Source organism: Halictus rubicundus, chromosome 12, assembly GCF_050948215.1.
Source record: "Halictus rubicundus isolate RS-2024b chromosome 12, iyHalRubi1_principal, whole genome shotgun sequence".
In the NCBI taxonomy this organism is placed as follows: domain Eukaryota; kingdom Metazoa; phylum Arthropoda; class Insecta; order Hymenoptera; family Halictidae; genus Halictus; species Halictus rubicundus.
In genome coordinates, this window is record NC_135160.1 from 10,338,017 (window position 1) to 10,359,665 (window position 21,649).

Consider the following 21,649-nt stretch of genomic DNA (forward strand, 5'->3'; position numbering starts at 1 on the left):
CGGATGTTTGTTCAGAAAAGAGGCCTCCAGCGACAGTGTGAGACACGACACGACGCGGACGCGAAAGCGTGCGGGAATCGGTTATCCGAATGAACCCTGACTAACGATCCTGCAAGAACAATCCGATCGCAGGACGATATCGCGTTAAGACAGGATCCTCGGCAGTAACCGCCTCGGTTACGATCGTAAAATGCGCTCGGTCTCGTTACGCTCGGAGGCAAATCGGAAAATCGCTTCCGGTCGATCGTAAATCGGCGGCCATCCGCGTCGTGGGCGAGAAACGGTTTGAACCCTGAGTTCACTCCGAGCCGCTTGTTGCGGTGAAAAAGATAAATTCGGGAATCGAGTAAATCGGCGAGAAAGCTGCCGATTTTCACCCGTGCTTTATCTCGATCGGCGTCGCGAGAGATCTACGGATCTACGGGATAGCTTTCTCGCGGAGCTATAAACGCTCGGGATCCCATTAAGCATTCATGGGAGCCGCTTGCGCCATTTTGTCTCCTGGGAAGAGATATTGTCGCGTCTGGTCGAACATAATTTTGCTCGACCGGTGGACACGTTGATCGTTTATCGTTCGTGCATGAGCGATGTTATCATTGGTGCATGTTAGCAAAATTAAATCGTTGTTTCTGTAGGGATTCGTACGTTTGTTCGAATAATAATTATAGCTGGTTTTCGATGTAATTCGTTTTGCACTTCGTTCGTTCGACACACGTATGATAATAATTGTAAAATCGCGATAAAAGGCTAACTTCTAATTCTAATTTAAGGGATAAATTCTAGGGTTACAGAAGACAACGCGAATGCCTGACTTTAAAGAGTTACACAGGGTGGCAGAAAATTAAACCGAAGATAATTGTGGAGCTCTATAGTCTCGATTAAATTAATGCACTCGCGTGTGGAACTCCGAGGAAACAGGGACTCGGTGAGAGTCGCAGAATTCCGGACGAAAAGGGTATGTAAAGGGCCCGTAGGAACGCGGCATGGTTTGAAAAACGAGCAAGAGGGTGCGGAACATGAAAATCGAGGTAAACCGAAGAAAATTGAGTGGCATTAGAGGCGAAAGGACCCGTGGAAGGTAAAAGCCAAGGTGGAGAGGGGGTGGGGGGGTCAGGGGCGGAGGGGCGATGGAAGGGGGCAAGAGTAAAAAGAAGGGAGCAGAGGGAACCGAGAGCCTCGAAGGTAGAGAAAGAGCAAGATCGCCGGCAGAAAAAGGAAGAGGGGTTCTCGGGTTCGACGGAGAGAGGACCGAGATGAATCGACGTGGAAGAGGGAGAGAGGGCGAGGGACTCGGCCGAGGGCCAAGCAGAAAAGGAAGAAGCCGAAGGAAGGACGTAGGAATCGTCTTGGGGGCCGTACCACGGGTATAGTATGGACCTCGACATTCCCGATCATTATTCCGCCGGCTTGCCACGGCGCGCGGGGGGACCCGGGGAGAGACCTGACCTTGGCGGGTAGGCATGACTGACCTTGTTGGTCCTACATCCGAGGAACACTCTGTGTCCCATTCATCATGCAAATGAGCCGGTAATGAATATCAAACGATGTTCTTACGCCGGATATTTTCCCCGGGACGGATACATGCCGGGAATACTCGGAATATCTCGCGGGGGCCCCTTCTTCGGGATGCATCGGAGACGAGACGCGGATTCGACGAACCGAGAGAAACGCTCGCTGGCCTCCGAGGCTTGGCTGGCCAGCTTCTTTCCGACTCCCAGATACGGAAACTGCCACCTTCTTCGGCTGCTTTTGTCCCCGACCTTTCGTGGACCCCCCCTCTCTATGTCAAAGTCAGGCTAGGAGTCGAAACACAGACCTCGCGCACTCTAAACTCCTGTCATTCGTTCCGCGTTGACTAGAAACCCTGTTAACCCCTTGCCCGTAACACTCACTATGCGATTGCAGTGATCCCAACAGCTTTAACACTATTCCTAACGACACTTCAAGTATACCTATTCCTACCGCGACCGGTCAAACGACGGCATTTTCTCTGATTATTGATTGGCTATTATCTTCATTCTATATTAAAAAATATATGTTGTGCTAAAGACCGGTCATAACTTTACCTTTCGTAATATTTCGTTTACTGTACCCTGTTGGGCCTGATGTCCCCCTAAAAATATTATGAATAGGTGCTCTTCCAGGATTAGACCCATCTTTTACTTCTTGCCAAACAGTTCCGTCTACAGCAGTTTCGATTACCTCTTCCTCATTCTCACTATCGGAACTAACTAAAAATCTCATTCTCTTTCGTCCTCTACGTACGTTCGAAACATTCTCTTCGTCCTCATCGGTGTTCGAGTCGGTCTCAAACAGAGCATAATTTTCCGCATTGTCACTTTCATCATCAAAAATTTCCTGATCATCTTCGGAACACTCTTCATCAATATTATTGATTTTCTCCAATAATAAATTTACACTCTTCGAACGTCTTGACATTTTGGGAATGAATACTCAAGGGATAAAATAAAAACTAAAATATAAAAATGTAAATCAAGATGGGTAAAAAAAGTGAACAAAAGATAAAATGTGAAACTTACTACGAAGTATTGTTGGTCTGTTCACTTTTTTGAAAATGACACTTATAACACGTAATACAATATAAAATAAAAGTAGAATAATAATAGAATAAAAATACAAAATAGTGAAAGACTGCTGAATATGCTCCTTGTAACTTTCACGTTTCTACGCTATCTGTTCAGGTCACAAGACTTTACTGATTTGAATTCGTGAGAAGACGTCTAGGCACCCCCTTCGGCTATGATTTTATTTATTTTACAGTCATAGTAGAATAAGACGGTGTAAGAGAATCCGAGGTTCTGGACCGCTTCGGACACCAATCAGGCAAATAAACACCGCGAGGCCGATAGGCGAACGGGAACTCTAAACACTTTGAAGTGCCATAAAGCAGTCCCTGGAAGCCACTTTTCGGCTAAAATGATGCCACAACTGCATTACCTTTCGTTTGTAACGACTTTATAGTTTCGGAATTGAAAAAGATATTAATCGTTCTACCGGTCAAATGACCGGTCGTGGTAGGTAAGACAGACCACAAAATTTTCTCAGAAAATAAACAATAACAAAAGAAGAGAATATTGAAAAATGTATTATACGCATATTTTAGGAAAAGTCGTGAAGTTTAGAGGCGATTCAATTACGTGTTGTATATAGGAAATTCTAATCGAAATTTTAAAAACGGTCATTTGACCGGTCGCCGTGGGAATAGTGTTAAAGACAGAAGAGAAAAGAAAATATTTGTTGCATGCCAATGTTTACTTCAGCCCTTAAATATTCGTTACAAAAGAGTAAAATTTAATTCCGTCTGAAATGAAAGGCGTTCGTGCTTGGCAGAGTTTGTTCAAAATTCAACAAGGGAGAAACTTCAAAAAGAAACAGAAAAAGATCAACACTGTGATCGGTTACCTCTTTCGATGCGCAACCTCGTTATTGGCACGCGTTTTCGGGCCCGGTGCGCGCAACAAGCGAGGCCCTACTGTACACACAAAATTCTATGTCCAAGTATTTAGACAGACCTAACCACTACTACCGGTTAACCCATTTGCATCATTAACGTATTGATACGCTCAATTTTTACCTGGTCACTATCACCGGAGCGTATATATACGCTCAATTTATTTTTCCTTATACTGCTGAAATATGAAGTTCTTTTACTTGTACTCATTTTTGTACTTAATAAAAAGAAAGTTTGGTGATAAAGGCCTTCTTTTCATATTTCCTTGCGATGCAAGTGGGTTAACACTTTGAACGCCAAACTAGAAACCCCAAAGAAATAAAAATTGCAAAAAATTAAATATATGACACTGAGTAATCCTCTATCTTTCTTGCATGTTACAGTAAAAATTAATTTTAAAACCTGTACAAATAACTCCGTCATCCACATATGGGTGACGTGGCATTCGACGTGTTAAATCGTCAAAAGCATTTTCCTCGTAGTAGAACCATGTAGAATAAATGCAACCCTAAACCGCAGTTCCGGAAACTCTGTAATAAACCGAAATGCAGGACGCGCGTTCTGTCCCGAATAGATCCGATACGTCGAACGGAGAATTCGTAGCATCCCTCCACGACAAATCCACTTTTGGTATATTTCATGTTGAGGACGTCGCGTATGCCGCGGGAATCCGATTCCCCCTCGCGGATCTAAATTCGATTCTGGTGCGCTGTGAAGAGACGCGAATCCGAGGAGCGAATTGGCTCACCTTGTGCACTAAGCCGGTATTCTCTTGCTTGGTCCTTTTCAGGCTGTCACGGATGTTGTAGTCCCTGGTCCCGGCCGTGGGGTAGCCGTAATTTTCGGTGAACACTTCCGCCGGCGGTTTGTAATCCCGGTATCCGGTTGGGGATGGGGTTGCGGTCTGGGGTGGTTCCGCGGTCCCTGGCGTTAGACCGGAGTACATCGCGTCGCCTGATGTGCTGTTTTCCTCGATATCGAACACGTCGTCGTTCACGTCCTCGCTGGTTATTATCTGCCGGCAGAGAACCACGGGGGTCAGTTTTCACAGGTGAGGAAAATTGGAATAATTATTCCAAGGCCGGCCCCGTAAGTAACGCGAATTTCGTTGCGTAGTTTTGTTGGGGGGACGCGCTGGAAACCACGGCGGCCATTGGTCTTCTCATTAGGCGGACAAATTGACACAGGGTAAATACTGACGATTACCGGGTAAACGTTGACGATTAGGGTAAACAAAAATGTTCTATCTGAATGGCAGCAAACTGCGGTGAAATAGAAATCTATTTTCTTAATGTGTTTAATAAGATTTTCAACGATGTTCTCTGGTAACATTGCAGTCACAATTTGCAAACATATTAGGCTCTGAATGGAAGTTAATTTATAATTATCCGAGGAAGTAAATCTATGGTAATTTTGCTGTTTGTCGATAGGAATGTATGAAAAGTTTCAGGACATATTATAAGTAGGTATCCAGGCACCCTTGTAATGACAATTTGCAAATATATTAGGCTCTGAATGGAAGTTAATTTATAATTATCCGAGGAAGTAAATCTATGGTAATTTTGCTGTTTGTCGATAGGAATGTATGAAAAGTTTCAGGACATATTAAAAGTAGGTATCCAGGCACCCTTGTAATGACAATTTGCAAATATATTAGGCTCTGAATGGAAGTTAATTTATAATTGTCCGAGGAAGTAAATCTATGGTAATTTTGCTGTTTGTCGATAGGAATGTATGAAAAGTTTCAGGACATATTAAAAGTAGGTATCCAGGCACCCTTGTAATGACAATTTGCGAATATATTGTGCTCTGAATGGAAGTTAATTTATAATTATCCGAGGAAGGAAATCTATTATAATTTTGCCGTTTGTCAATAGGAATACATGAAAAGTTTAAGTTAAAAGTAGGTATCCAGGCACCCTTGAAATGACACAAGTGTTAATCAAGCAAATGGTGTGGTTAAATCACAGCGAAATCTTAAGAAGCAATAGGAGATTGACAGAAAAATAATTGTTGTTACGAAGAGAATTTTTCGAGTAACTTGATAGTACATTCTAACTCGGTGTAATGGCTTCGTTTCGACAGTAATTGCGTTAATTAATCGATACTCCGGCCACCGCGTCGTACGGTCGAGAATTTTATTTTTCATTAGCTGAAAGCCTGGTCGGAGGAAAGAAAATTTTATTCAATTTCAACGTCTTCAAACGGCGCACGACAAAGTAAATCAGTATAACAGAATCGTTTGTACATATCGTACGCGTACTGTACCTTTGTATTAATTTTTACTAATAGTGTTCTCAATCGAGAGTTATGATTTTTTAAATGGGTCTCATATTAGGGTTTTGTTGTATACCCGATAACCCTAGGCTCTAGTTAAACACCAACGCATCATGATAATCATGCCATAGACACGTCAGCCAAAACCCTTGAATCATCAGGACCAAACAGACCCTTACACTTTGTCTCTTCCACGGCATCCTTTCCACAACGAGCCTTTCCTACTCCCTTCCACATTTTCCTCTCAAAACTACATATATATATAGCAGCCAAAGAATTAGAGCTTCTTCTTGCATATTTCAGTGCTGAAGGTTACATCGCTGTACCTTAAACTCGCCACCGTGTATACACTTAAATAAAACTCTTCTCGATTTTATTATAAACTGTTGTACTCGATTTCCAAACCCGGAATCCAACAGTTTACTGACTTTACTATATCTATCGATGTAAATATCGAGTCTGACTCGACAGAGGTTGAGAGACGGGGTTAATCGAGCCACGTTGAGTGTCTCGATGGTTTACAGTGGCTCCGATCCCGCGGCAGGATCGGCAATTCGCAGAGAGGAGGAGGATCGGTCGCGGAGAATCGATTCCCGGATCGGGATACGTATGCTGTCCGGTTAATATTTTATTATAATCTCAAGGCCAGAGAGAGAGAGAGAGAGAGAGAGAGAGATGGGTAGACGCGACGGTAGTCGGGGAGACAGCGTCTCTTCGGGCACGGTGAAGAAATGCTCGAGGTATACGCCCGGCCGCGATAATTCTCGGCAAAACGAGGGCCGGCTGTCGCATTATCAAAGCTACCGAGAAAACCAGTTCGCAGAAGCACGCCACTCGTCCGGCCGCGGAACGCTGGAATAACTGTCCTTCGATCGGCCGACATCTCCATCGGTACGGTGCGGCTCGCCGCAACGACAAGCGGCCTTGTAGCAGTTAATGCCAATTAGTAAGGCGTTCTGACTTCGACGCGCCACCAACCCCCCTCCCGCGAAACCGTGAACGATCATCAACAGTAATAACCGACCGGCCAAGACGATCGTTCTACTCGCGAGAAATAGGGTACGAGTCCTGCCCGATCCGCGATCGACATACACACGAACATGCTCCTGATCGTTCACGGATCGCGCACGCTAATTTCGATGGAATCGAAGATGGCTCGCGCAGAAATTTTTATGACGCACTTTTCCGGACGATGAACCTCCATCCCGAGTCGCAGTTCACTATACAGTGAATTCTCGATATATGTCAACGACACGGGTCTTGCCAACGACATATATCGTCCAGGAGACATAGGGGTCGTGTTATGTTATGTTTACCGAGGCCTCTCGAGCTTCGTGGCCCCCCACGGGGTGTACCCCGCGGTAGTGGGGATGAGTCCGCGACGTTTATCATCCAGGCCTCGGAGACATATATAGAGAAATCACTTCTTCTCGGTTCACAACTGTTCCAGGATGACGGCGGGACACGTGAGAGTCAAACTCTCGCGAGTTGCTCTTTTGAGGAGATTGTTCTTTTTATAACGATCACAGATCCTTCAGCCGATTTATAATCCTTTTTAGTGCGTGAAGTTATTGAATAAATTGCAATGTCGTCGGACAGTTCTGACATTATGACGTTTCTTGGCAGAGTTTTGGTGATGACGAGTGGACTGAGAACTCCGCTCTAAGGTACCCCCGCATAGGTCTATAGTGATTCTTTAACTTATTATACTTAGTGATTCTTTACCTTTCGTGTGTCAGAAATTTAATTTTGTCCAGGCAAAACTCCGAAATCCAGAAAATTGAGAAAAACGGGTAAAATCTCTTTTGTTGTTCGTCGCAGCTTCATCTCCCTGTAACGCACTAAATTATCAGCGCTTGATCTGCCTTTTCGAAAACCGCTTTGTTCCATTATCGTGCTGAACGTCAGCGTATTCTGAATCATTGCTTCGAATAACTTACGGCGAGTTGCTCGTATAAGAGCAACTCTTTGCACAAATTCTCGCGAGTGGATTAAGAGTTGCTCTCGAGTGATTTGAGAGTGCCGAGAGTGCTGAGTCCACTCGCGAGAAATACTATCGAGAGCCGCTCGCGGGAGTGTTGGCTCTCAGAGCTGCGCAGAATTTCGCGACTTTCGTCGGATTTTGCGTGGTGAATTGTGCGTTCGTACAGTCCGCGGTAAACGGATAACGCGAAAGTCCCCGAATGCGAGTGTCCCGAAGACAATTGGCTCATTGTGGACAGAGCCGGACTCGATGGCCATCGAACGAGAATTTCTCGGTACCGAAAAAGAGGTTCGAGGGAACGTGTAATTTCTTTCGATTCGTTTGCGAGTTACCAGCGACTCGTACGCCCCAATAGTTCGCCACAAAGCGGCCATTGAAGTCGCAGAAACGCCTCGTGAACGCGGCGAACGTGGTTGCCAGAAAGTCGGCTATTCATAGGATTAAAAAAGTTGATTATCATATTCCGCCCCGGTCCTGTTTCACGGTTCCCCTCGCACGATTTTCTATTTGCACCTGAATGGATGCAAATTTAAACTGTTCGCTTCTTAGAAAGAGGCGACCACGAAGAAGAAGAAGAAGAAGAAGGGGGAAAGAAAGAAGAAGCGTAGGAGGGAAACAGACGTCGTTTTGAAACATTCATACGTGACTTGGAAAGCTTCCCCGGCGCGAAAGAGAGATTACATCGGATTTCTTCGGCACCACTCCGCGGCAACAATACTATCATAAATCATGCATGACTCTCGTCCTCGTCTTCGCAAACATATCGATCTTACGACTGCATTTCGGCCGATATACTGAACGCCGAACAACACGCACGGACCCTCAATCCACAGCTTTCAAATTCTTGTAATTTTTCGGAAAACAACTCTGAAGTTGCTACATGACGCATAAACGTTCGTTCATCGTCCATTTTTATATACAACGACAATTGTAATTTCTGTCCTTCTAATTTTCCGGCAAAGAATTCACTCTGAATTTGCCACATGATAAACGTTCGTTTATCGTCCGTCTCTATTCCATGTATTAATGGTAATTGTCGTTACAGTAAAAAGAATGTTATAATCGGAATTTTATAAATAAAGGCACGCATCGAAAGTCTACTGGAATAACTTTTCCGCAATTGCATTATACGCATAAAAATTCGATTTCGTCGGTAATCAACGAGGACAGCCTCGTCTTGAATTTTTCTTCGATACAGGGATCAATTACGTTAATTATAGTAAACGTCTGCAGACCGCCGACAGTGTTGGTACGAATTACAAATGGCGGATCGGTCGAACCCGGGGACCGCTTAGCCGAGCTTTCCCTTCACCCACCCACCGTGGAGTAAATAAAAGTAGAGAGACAATTTAATTAACCGCGCCATTAATTAGAACGGGAAAACAATTTAAAAGTTCCCCGGCTCGAGTTCATAACCGCCATTAAGCGTTATATGATCCCCCGGCAGGACGGTCATGAATAGAATTACAACCTGCAATTTAGCGAGCCGAAGCGCCGCGCCGGCAAATACAGAAGCTCTTCTCGCGCGCTGCGATCCGATTATTAAACCGTGAACTGCCATTGTTTCGAGCAAGTCGATGTCGATTCACCGTATCACCTGATAACAGGGGCGAACAATCTTTCTCGAGATTTTCATCGGAAGAAGGCACCGACGGTTCCCATCGAGATAAATCGTACGGTTTCGCGGGAGACCGCGAACTATGATTCTTGTTCGAGTCGACCCAGAAAATTCAATTTCCGCGGCGCGAAAATGAAACTCGCAGACACTCGGCTGGGAGCTTCGTCGCATTCACAGTACACAGTTATCGTTCGTTCGGATGTTTCCGGCCGCGATTCCAGATTCACCTAAAAAAAAGAACTTTTGTTTTAGCTTGTTCGAGCGTTTCCTCAAAGTCTTCGAGAAGAACTTGATGCTAGAGTCACGGATTAGGTCCTTTTCCGATGACAATGAATTATATTATATTATATCGACTTTTTGCTTGATCGCTGAAAACTGTGGATTTGCAACGTTTATTTTAATTGTGTGTCACGACGACATTGTCGAGAAATATTTTATACATTTAATACTGCGTCTATGACAATAATATTAATAATAGTATAAAGATCTATGACATTTTTGTGCTGTTTAGAGCATAACAGAATCCTCAGCAATTTTTAGCAAATTTTTTCTATTTTTGTTTTTATATATTAATCGATCAGAGTGCACGTCTGTATTAAGATGTATGAACTGTTTATTGGATAGATTGCTTTATCGAATGAATAAAGAATGACATTTCTGTTAGGCCTGTTGCAGCGAGCGTTTTACTTGCAGATTCTCTGTTAAATAATGATCCGATTTCAAATCAATAAAAACCGTCTTGGCGGAGAAACTACAATAAGAATAGATTGGAGTTATTTTCATTGAGGTACTGTAACATTACAAATAAACAGGGACATGCTACTCGAATTAAATTCAAATTTCACTTCATGCTTTCAATAAAGTACTGTAATGTTAAAAATAGACTACCACACTAACCTCTGCATAATTTGGTTAAATAAACGAATTAAACTTAGAAACGCAACCTCTATTAGTTTTTTAAACTTTATAGGAGCGCGATTTGGAACTCAAACTTGAATAGCAATAATACAAACCAGCTGAAAACGACACAGGCCCTTCTTCCATTGGAGAAAGACTGAAAACTGAAAGACTTTTTGTCACGATTTGTTTTATTAAATGTTAAAACAAAATAAGTTTTAATCTTCCAGACACCCATTCAATTATTATGGCAGGTTTCACGTGTTTATTTTCCGATGGAGAAGTCAGACTCCTCCGGCGCGTTTGCTTCTTTCCCGCGGCACCGGCGCAATCTGTTTAGAATGACTGTTATTACAAGCCAGTCGAGAGGCAGCGATCGAAGATGATTAATTCCGCGTTCCAGCGAACACGCGCCGCTCGGGACACGATCAATCACGCCGGAAGCACGACTCCCGCCGCAATAATTTAATTAAACCAGCACTTCCGCCCTCACGGGCGGTTCACCTGCGCTCTGATCCCTCTCCCGTTCCTCTGGCCTGCCGAGAGAATGCTAATTCGTCGCTTTGCACGCCGCGCCTAATTGGTACGTCGCCTGTATCGGAAGCGAGTCTGATAAATTCATGGGGCACCAGTGTCGTTTGTAGGCCGTTAGGGGTTGGACTACCCCTTGTTCCGACGCGCTTTGACACGGGGCGGTCTGCACACGGAACAGAAATGGAGGGCAGATCACCCACCTCTCGACATTCTTTGCCCACTCACCTATTTCTCGAGATCTCGCCGATTTTTTCCCGTCATTCTCCTCCGCGAACTTCCCCTTCCGATTTATTAGTTTGTCCGATTTTTTTTTTATCAATATACACACTGTTTGTATTTTAACACTAGAACTAGTCAGAATGACTGAAACTATGAAAACGATTTCACGAGAAATTGTTTAATACATCTCTTCGTTGGAGTGCATGTTACCATAAAAATCGCATGAAACCTGAGCAAATTCAATTTTGCTGTAATTATAAAGGGAGAAGTCTAAGTCACGTGTAGGGCTCGGCAGTTCTAGCGTTAAGATTGAAAGAAACTCAAAGTAAGATGCAAATACAAAGTGAAGATAGGATTTTAAAGATCAACTTTATACCTTAAAATAACATACAATTAAACGTTTCGGAATTACATATTTGAGTGGATATAATACTGTGAATACATTATTGATAAATAAATCAAAAATACCGTGCGTAGCCGAACGTATTTACGTTGCGAATCGAAGAATCCTCTCCTTGAATTTGCAACTCTGACAGAATATTATAAATCAGCGACTCGAGAAACGTAAAAATAATTTTCACCGCGAATTTTATGCAGCAGTTACCGATCCACCATGCGACGCGTCGACGATCTCGTTCGCGGCGGATCATCGGGACTGTCATAGCGTTCGAGGGGATGATTTCGCAAGCCAATTAACAGTGGCGAGTTTATCGTCGAGCAATGTGGAACCGGCCGGTCGTTGAGCAACGCGTCGTGGAAACCGGTGCGGCAGGTATTCCACGCGTGGACAGTCGTAGGTCGCGGGTCTTTACCATCGATCGTTTCGATTTGCCGGAATCGATCGAACGGTGGATCCCCTCTGGAGATATACGCTCCTGGAAGTTTATGAGGCCCCTTTAGAAGCTCGCGGAGCCTCGTTTTTCGTGCCGATTTTTTGCCGATCTCGCGGCGAACCGAGTTCTCCCGGCGATCTCGAGTCATCGCGGGAGAGCTTTGAATATTTCCGTGCGATTTCCGGAAGAAATGCTCTTTTTCCTCTTCTTGCTCGCGTTCCCATAAATATGCAAATCGGAGGAGAAATTGGAAGCGGGAATTTAGTTTCCATGCTAGACGTACCACCTCGGAATTGTCTCTCGTTAAGGAAACCGCGGTTCGAGACGGTAACGATTCAACGCTTCTGGAAATAAACATAATTGCGCTGCTTTGCGGATCAAGCACATCTCTCTAGACGTATTCCCTACGAATGGGAACTTCTTTCCTTGTTATAATTAGGTATATGGATATGGCAGTGGATGTGAATATATAACACAGTAGTCTTACTTTTCGGTGTGTTTATGGTAGGAAGGTCCTAGAACGTCTGATTAGGTCAACGCGTGTGCGCTGTCCAGACGCGTGTCAGTATTGCGTTTGTAATTATACAGATGTCGTTAGACAGGCATTACATTGATTTCTACCTTATCGATAGCTTACAGTTACAAGTATATATATATATATATATATATATATATATATATATATATATATATATAACATTCCTTTTCTTGTAGGAAATTGCGAACGACAAAGAAGCTTGAATCACTGTGGCTGTAAAATGGGTCGTAGGCCAAGGGGTCGCGAAGTTGTAATTCCGATAAAAATGCGGGAACACAATGCTTTAACAAAATTCGCCAACGCAACAAGAGACCGCGCGAAAAAGAAAAGTGTCCCGAGATATAGTCCCTCCGGCGAGGGGTGTTTTAACGCAGAAAATGCCCTTTAAGGGCGTACTTACGTTGAGAGACGCGGAGGCGGGGACGGTGACCATGGCAGGGACATCGTTGCTGCCACCCCTCATTTCGCCCCCTTTATGCAGCAGACGCGCTCGCACACTGCCAGCCCAGAGTCAGTGGGACGCAATGTCACATCAGATCCCTGTTAACAGAGGAAGCATCAACGTCAACGGGAGCAAGCTTGTAATTTCATTCGAGGGAATTTGCCAGCCAGCGCACCGGTCCCGCAGACAGCGAAACCTTGCGCGCCGCAGTGTTTATTACGTGCTAATTGATTCTCTTTGTCCGTTTATGCGAGCACACGCGGATTCAATGGGACACGGCCACGGGAATAATTACTGCGCCACCCGGGGCTTCCTTTTTAATCAGACATCGGGAATTTATTTTCCTCCATACCCTCTCTTTCCGGTTTCCGCTGGCTGAATCACGGGACGCGATCGGCTTCGATTATGCCGCTGTTGGCACGATTCTACATTTTTTGGTCCTGTGTCACAGAGCTCCGACACAGCTTTAGGATCATAGTAAAATTGACTCTTTTTTTTTTAAATTGTCAACCTTCAACTCCAAGTTTTCTATTTCTCATGTTTCGATTAACCCTTAGCACTCGGGTGGCGACTGTAAGGCACTACTAAAAATGGCTGCTTTGCGTTTGCATTGAATAAATTACTGAACTAAATTTCAGTCTTGTACGAGTAAATTGCACCATTTTTGTATGTATATAATGTTAATTAATTCCCGGTATGGTTAGGTTAAGGCAGGAATAATTACACAACTGGGTTTCTCCTGTAAAAAGAGGTTTTGGTTTTATTTTTCGGGTTTCTATGTACAAATATTTACAAGGCTTACCTGTAAAAAGAGAAACGACATTAAATGTCAATTATTCGCTGTGTCTTTTCCCTAATTGCACTCTTTACACTTTTGTGCTAAAGCTTTTCGGATTATCGAATCTATTATTGCACGTGTTCGCTTCTCTCATGACACCTCTGTCTTTTTCTCTCTCTCTCTCTCTCTCTCCCTCTTGTGTCAGTTTCTCTAACTTGTTTACCAACGCGCCGCGAGTGCGCGGGATAATTCAAAAGGGAAAGTACACGTACTTTCTTTACATGTATAACATGAAAAAATATATATAGAAGGGAAATATTCTAGGTCGGAAGAAATGTTTCGTTTTGGAGTTAGAATAGCTTCGAGTGGAAAGGGTTAAAAATAATTTTGCACTGCTGGACCCTTTCTGGAAATCTTTTATGGAGAAAATGTGGAGATGAATATTACCGGTGCATGATATAACAGTCTATTAAAATTCTTAAGAGAAGAAATCAACTTTTATGTGGCTTGCCTTATTTGTAATTGATGCAGACAATTTTTATTTCGTATAAAGATCTGCAGTTTAGTAGTTGTTGACGCGACTTCATTCTCCTCGAAAACAAAATATCTGTGCGATGTCAATAATCGTGGCTTAGAAACTTCGAAAAAATTCGAAAAAACCGGCCGAATGAAATCCACAAGGAAGTCCGGCTAATTCCGTTGATAGAGAACTATCGATGACGTTCCTGATCCAGAGCTACCGCCCGGACAAAAATGGCGCCTTCCGGTTTTTTTCCCCCGGCACGTTGGCCACGTATATCCGCGATTCGGGGCGTAATTTTTAACGATGTTTGCGCAACTCGTTCGCCGGCGAAAGCTTTTCACCGCGCTAACGAACTTTTTCCACCGGAATCGCGGATTTTTTCTTTGTTCTTTTTTTTTTTTTTTTTAGTTGCATCGCGAGCCAGACCGAAGCGTTTAATTTATGCGAACGCTCCCGGGCGCCGAAAAGATTGTTCGAAGCCCGCCGGCGGCCGTGGAAACGTCGGCCTGTGCCAAATCCGATCTGTTTATGCAACCCTATTGCGCGGGCATACTCTCCGGGATTTTAATCGTCGATTGTAACTTTTTCAATTTTCAAAGTAATCCGATTCCGCTCCCCAAACGTTCGCGCCAGTAGTTTCCTCGTGTCCATTTTAATGAGGGACCGTCCCGGCAAAAAAAACCCGGGATCGAAGGCGAATTCGGAACCGAAAAATGTAAGGCAAAAATCTTGTAATTCAAAAATTTTTGCTAGTTCGCCACCGTGTCCTACACGCGAGATCCTATTTTTCTGGTTTTTGTGAAAGATCGCAGCAACTCAATTTGGCGACTAAAAAGTTTCCTACAGTGAAACTATACTAAAAACTACATTAATTCTTGTTAATGTAAGTGTTTTTTCACATTTCACGAATCTACCATAAATGGTTTATTAATCAGAGCCAGTTGTGACCTTAAAATGAACGTCAAGTATTTTCAGCTAGAAAATATTCATCAGACATTGTTTCGAGCTGGAAGTTTTTTGAATGACAATTCAATTTCCTAACTAAAAGTTCCCTATAGCGAAAATGAACTAGAAACATGGTTAACAAGCTTACGAGTAACCATAAATACATGAAAATCCAGAGTTTATTAATTTGAGCATGTTGAAGGGAACGTAAAATCCTTTCAGCAAATAAATTTTGTTTAAAGCCATTGTTCCGAGCTTGAAATTTTCTAGTAACACTGCATAACCTTAATATATTGTTTTTTAATTTGCTATTTTAATTCAGTTACGTGGGAAAACTTAAAACCTGCAGAATCATCTTGTGTCTAAGAATATCATCTTTTATTAGCAGCGTGTATTCAATGGCACTCACCTAGGATTCGCAGAATGACTTATATAGTCATTCTAAATATTGGCACGTTACATCAACGTCCCAAAATCTACACAAGAATAGAAATCTTGGCTTAGAATCTAAATTTTAGATGAATGTTGAGTAAGTCACGGGTTGCACACGATCCCGTATAGTCATTCTAAATATTGGCATGTTACATCAACGTCCCAAAATCTACACAAGAATGGAAATCTTGGCTTAGAATCTAAATTTTAGGTCAATGTTGAATAAGTCACGGGTCGAACACTTATCCAGCAACAAAATACAACTGCGAGAAAGTTAAAGCTAATTTCTGAACAGGTTTCATAATTTTCCTATTTTTGTTTCACAATTTTAGTCAAACGAACGAACCCGAAACTGAAATTATCAACGCCAAAACTATCGATTGTTCATTCTACAATTACCGATATTACAAACCTGTTTTTATAAGACGACAGAAACCAACCATTGTCAGTGTGCAACAGCTCCAGTTAATAGCTCCTTCTGCTCGATAGTCGCCTAACTAATATGAAACTGGGCGGGCGTGAGAAAATCCGGGGACACTAAAATGATAATTAAGTTGTAAACTGATCGCCCACGAGAGCACTAAAATTGTATCGATCAAAGTTCCACATAGATTAATCGGGGTCCACCTTATCGATTCGTATCGCGTACAAGGTGCAAAGTGGATTTCAAGGGAAACTCTCTCTCTCTCCCGGGAATGATTAACCTTACACCGCGAACAAACGCCGTTCGAAAGACAATCGTTAATTAGGATGGCCAGCGGCCTGGTGCCGGGTTTAACGAAGTTCCATTTAAGCCGTCGAAATTGTTCCGGTTTCTTTGGTCGGCTGCCGGCGCCGCCATTATCTTGCGGCAATTTGCGTATCCACGCCTTCCGCGTTTTATGCGCGAAAATTATAGGCTTAATTTTCGTAATTACGACGCGCCCGGTCGCACGATTACCAAGCTCCGCGCCTAATTTCATTTGTATAAATTACCAGGGACCATCTATTTGCACGAGATCCTCGCGCGCCCCTCCTTTAGCTGCTGCCCTTGTAATCGCCAGCCAATGAAATAATCATAAAATTCTGTCCTGTACCGCTTCTAATCGGCCTTTCGGTCTCTGAATAATGCAATTACCGTGAAAGTGCATCCTAACTAGTCTGCAAAACAAAGTAAAACAACGATCTCAACGAGGCTTTCACGCGTCTCTAATAACACTGCCGCGGTTTTTTCAGATCAATCAACGTTGCACGACAGACATATAGAAAGAATACAGTGCTAAATAAATAAGAGAATAAGAAAATAGCCAATAAATGGTTAAACGAATAGGGTATTTATTACTTCCGCACACAAACAAATTTAGTGGTCTTAAAATGTTATTATACGCGCCATTTGTTCATTACGACATCGAGATCATTAATTTCCCTGATATGTAGTAAAAGTGCCAATTATTGGACATAGCATTGACCCTAGTACAGCACCAATATTACTGAAATAAAATGTCTAAAACAAGCAGAAACAATAATTTCAACTGAAGATTGTTCGTTCATCGGGTTGCAGTATATTCTTCTTCCGGGCTGTCACCATGAAGTTACTTCAGTGGATCCGCAGCAATGATTTCAGTCCGAAAAAATTCGCAAGTAAATGTTCGTCGCGACATGCCGTTCCTGATAGACTGTTCCAGCATCGCGGCGCATGTTTCCTCCTCGATGCACCGATATTTTCTCCCTCCTCGATCCGAGATCTCACGGTGGAGGCTCTCCCTCGTCCTAGATCGGATCGATGGCTGTGTTACCGTTCCCCGGCGCTATCGCGATTTCTGTTTCCCTCTGCGGTCGAGAGATCGCTGCTTTCCAGCGCTCGGCCGTTCCCGCTTACGCGAAACTTACTTTGCTCGTTCGGCCATCACGTTTCCCATCCGCACGAAAAAGTAGATTACAGTCTGAAAATTCGTTTCTTGCCCCATTTAACTCGGCCCCCCTCGCCCCTGTCTCTTTATCGACGCAGCATCCGCCGGTTTCCTCTTCCGGCCGGATTTCCCACGAATGTTTTTGCTTCACGAGTCCGCGAGATCAACTGCGAAAGAGTCTTCGAGAAGATTAACGAGCTTTTCGCGTTCCGCGAGACGACACGCTGTTTCGCCACGGATTTCCTCTGCTCGTTAAAAAACGGAGATTTCGGTGTTCGCAGGCTTTTGGTTGCCATCTTGATCTCGCGATCTTTAATACCGACCCGACCTCGCCTTCCCCGTTCCAACGTAATCGGCGTTCTTTCGACAGATTTCCATTTTTTCCGCCTTTTGTCTGCGAGTCCTTAGGCTGCACCCTTTTCGAATCTCGTGACACCAAACCACTGCCGGTTCCAAATTTGTTATCTCACGATTATTGAAATTGTAGAGGTGCGTTCATAGAATATGATTACACAAATTTCCTTACCCGTGCCTTGCTCGTATTGGAATAAAAATTGTGCAAACTATAAATAAATACAGTCGCTGTTAATCCTTTGCACTCGGCGCTATTTTCAATCTGAAACTAAATTTGTCTTCCGTCTTACAATATTTTCATTTTATTCATACGAAACCGATCCGATTTCTACATATAATATTTAAATGTTTAGTAATCTATTAAATACAAATTTTGTAATATTTTCTGTAATTTCTTCGAAATAATGCCACAACAATTTCTATTGGTGCTTCAGAGTCACCACTCGAGTGCAAAGGGTTAATGCTCGGTAGGTATAGCGTTAAAGGGTGGCCATTTGTAGCTTCAAAAATCAAATCGGAAGGATTTGTATTTTTAATTTCAATTCGAGTGAACTCGATATTTTCCTTAATCGGTGAACAGGGTGCGAGAAAATTGTCTGCAGCCCTTTCCATATCTGCTCGATAACCGGCGAATTCGTACTCGGTAAACATCCCCTGGCAGCAATCCGAAACAGGACAAATTTACTCGACACTCGGTCGGTTTAATACCGTTTGTCCAGCACGCGCTCGCGCACCATCATAAATTCCCCTTAGGGACTAATTTTATCATATTCCTCTGTTGTCCAATTCCGACGGCTCTCCGGACAACTAGCCACGCGTTCCTCCGCAATATTTCCATCTCTATCTATCCGGGAACCGGCAGCGTTCATCCCTCTCTGACGGCGGAATGTGTTCTCTTCTCATGCGCTCTCTCTCTCTCTCTCTCTCTCTCTCTCTCTCTCTCTCTCGCTCGATCGCTACCCGGCGGCTCTTCTCCCTCCGCAGGCTTCGCTCCATCTTCGTCGAGCAGCAGCCTGTCTTTCTCGCGACAGCTAACACTGTCTATCGTTCGGCAGTGCCTTCGTTGCGTCCTCTATCCGCTCGGCCAGCTCCAATTCCTTCGCTCTTCAGCAACGCTGTTCTTCCTTCTCCCGCCGGACGCTCTAGCTTCCTCTCGCGGCGAGTATCTGCGTTCCATCCTCTTCGCACCGAGTCAATTTTAAGTCGTCCATCCTGCTCGGCGAGCCACAGACTCCCTGAGCTCCATCCTCGTTCCCAGATCCATCCTCCTCGCACCCGAGAGTTCCGAATTCCCCGTCCTCTTCGCTCCCAGCTCTAGCATCGGCGTGTCTTCTTCGCTCTATAACCACTCCACGTTGCGTCCTCGTCGCACCCGAAGGTCTCCCTTCTCTAGCCAGCGTGTCTCTCATTCAAGCACCCGCTCGCTCCCGTCTCTCTCGCTCCGGTCTCCTCCCATGACACCCTCTCTCTCCGATCGTCCCTCTTCATCCGACGAATAGGTCGCTCCTCCTCCGACAGGCTTGCGTGAACACTTTTTTCCTCGGCTCCCTCGTAGTATCGTGTATCGGTTCCCTCTTTCTCGCGTCGTCCTTGTCCGTCCCCGGCGTATGGCATCGCTCTATCCTCATTGGGTTCCACGGAACCACTCGGCTCACCCGTCCCTCCCGTCACGCACGCTCTTTTTTGCCTCTAGAGCAGTCTCTCCCTCGCTCTAACCGTTCTCTCTTCTTCTCCGTGGCTCGCCGGCGCGCATAGCGTTGTCCTCGTCCAGGGAGTTAGCGTTCCAGCTCCCCTTTTTTTCTCTCTCTTTCGTACGTCGGTCTCCGTCGCTCCGGGTTACCTCGCTACTTCATTGGGTCTCTCTCTCTCTCTCTCTCTCGCTAGGCAGCCGGTTTCTCACACCGCTGGCTCGCAACACGGCCGAGACGAGAAACGGGTTCCGTTGGCGGTCTCTGTTGCACGCTCCCTGCGTGGCCCACCCACCGCAATAAGTTCCACCCGCCCACGTTACCTCTCACGCACTTCTGCCGCGCGATCATCCGTTGCGAATTGGAAAGCAGGCGCGTCGCTTATCTCGCCTCTCGATCAACCCCTCTCTCTCTCTCTCCCTCTCTCTCTCTCTCCCTCTCTCTCTCTCTCTCTTGCTCCCTCTCTCTCTTTGTCTTTCGCTCATTCTTTACTCCGTGGTCTCCCTTATCTTCGCTTGGGAGGCTCGTTATGCACGCGCGAGCTCCTTCCCTTTCTACGACAGCCGGACTCGTGAGAAATCCGACGGGCAAAAAGTGCGCCGGGATTTTTCGGCCGTTCTGCGCACGAAAATCGAGAGCGTTTTCGGCTTTGTCGCGGCACGCTGGGACTGCATTTGCTTGAGCCATTGTCATCGTTGTTGAAACGCTCGATTTAGCCGAGTCGTTGGGGACTAACCGCTTACGGCACACCGTGAAAATAAGTGAAGATTCCCGTACGAAAAGCACGGAGTGAAAGCCAATTTCCAATTTTTTAGTGAAATTGTACTCGTTCAAGTTGCACGCGTTTCTGTTGCTGTGAAATTGTGTCAAAATCTGGACTTGCCAAAGGTCTTCGATTACAACGAATCTTCTGTGCTTGAGAAACGAAAGTAGGCTGGCTATGTATTAAAATTGGCGAGTGTAAATCTAGTTTTATGAACGAAGAAGCTATAGTGAAGAGGAGAGTTGACTGGCGCCTATTATCCGAGCAATCCTGTTGTTCCAATTGTCTTCGAACCGTTTCGATAAATGGAGTCACACAAATGGTGTCCTACCATCATTGTTTGAACCCTCAATCGATGATGATCTAATTGTAAGAATTTCTATGTGTTCGTCGTCCGTCTCTCGTTATCCTAACTTAGTTCGTCCCTCGTTATCAAGTTGACATAATGCTATGAAATCGATGCGATGGAGAAATGCACAACTGAAGAGATTAACTCTGTAAACTCCATCTTTGGAAATTGAAATGCTGAGTCGAAACGGACCCGCCTACCGTTGTCCAAGGGTCCATGACTATTTATTAAACAAGCGACAGACTATGATAAATCGATACGGCTGGCTTACTCTTCCATACGCATACGGAAGGGAAGATTAAAAATATACTATGTACGAAAAAGCTTAAAACGTCCACCCTCAAAGATATATGCATTCGCTTGAATCGTGAAGTCCGTATTTTTCAGGAGCATTCTTTAAAAAAGTAGCAGCGCGGTGGTACGGACATGGAAAAAGTAGTTAACCCTTTGTTGTGAAACGGACAAAACGAGCTAAATGTGAGAAAGTGTGTCGGGCTCCCATTTTCATGTCATTTTACAGATTTCATGAGCCTTTTTTAAAAAGGACACATTTATTTCTTGCGCGACAGAAGGTGCCATTTGTTCACGCTGGAAACAAACGTGTAAACCTAAAATTAAATACAACTACGCCAGAGAAATCTGCAAACGCAGTTGGCTCAGAAAGTAGTATCAAAGAAGAAAGTGAAAAGAAAGTTGAAAAATGTACATATAGTTTTTTATTCGCGGTGACCTAAATTTTTGGAGTAGGTTCCAAGGAGAGACGCTGTAGAAAAGTGTATTTCTACTATTTACAAAGCGATACTGCAGGGCATAATTACTATAACACATTTCCGTAAAGAACAGATTTCAAGTAGCTCTGTCATCATTGAAAATCGCGAAACGCACAACACACAACTAATAAAATTGAAGAAATCGTTCTTATATAAATCTAAATATCCGCAGAAGAAGTTAGTAAAGAACCTCTGTAGCGACACAGCGATTTACAAATAATTTTCGTCAAATTGTTTACATCGGGTCCAAAGTTCTTGAAACGGGAGCAACATCGATCGCTGGGTCTCGATCGAGTTCGGCAAAATAATGGAGCAAAATCCGAGGACCACCGTTCGTATCGGTG

The 21,649-nt window shown here is 44.2% G+C and overlaps 1 protein-coding gene across 3 annotated transcripts in view; it reads right to left on the reverse strand.

The window, feature by feature from the left end:
* LOC143359956 (ras-related protein Rab-37) overlaps positions 1–21,649 on the reverse strand; it is a 138,716-nt gene that overhangs the window by 106,867 nt on the left and 10,200 nt on the right. Inside the window, exons 2-3 of one of the 3 annotated variants that reach the window (XM_076798392.1) lie at positions 12,773–12,912; positions 4,221–4,487 (exon numbers count right to left, since the gene is read on the reverse strand). In XM_076798392.1, coding sequence (XP_076654507.1) covers positions 4,221–4,487; positions 12,773–12,835 — 330 coding nt within the window. In that variant the 5' untranslated portion in view covers positions 12,836–12,912. Of the gene's footprint in view, positions 1–4,220; positions 4,488–9,204; positions 9,504–12,772; positions 12,913–21,649 lie in introns of those variants that run through there. The other 2 variants (XM_076798391.1, XM_076798394.1) reach the window with 2 other exon arrangements.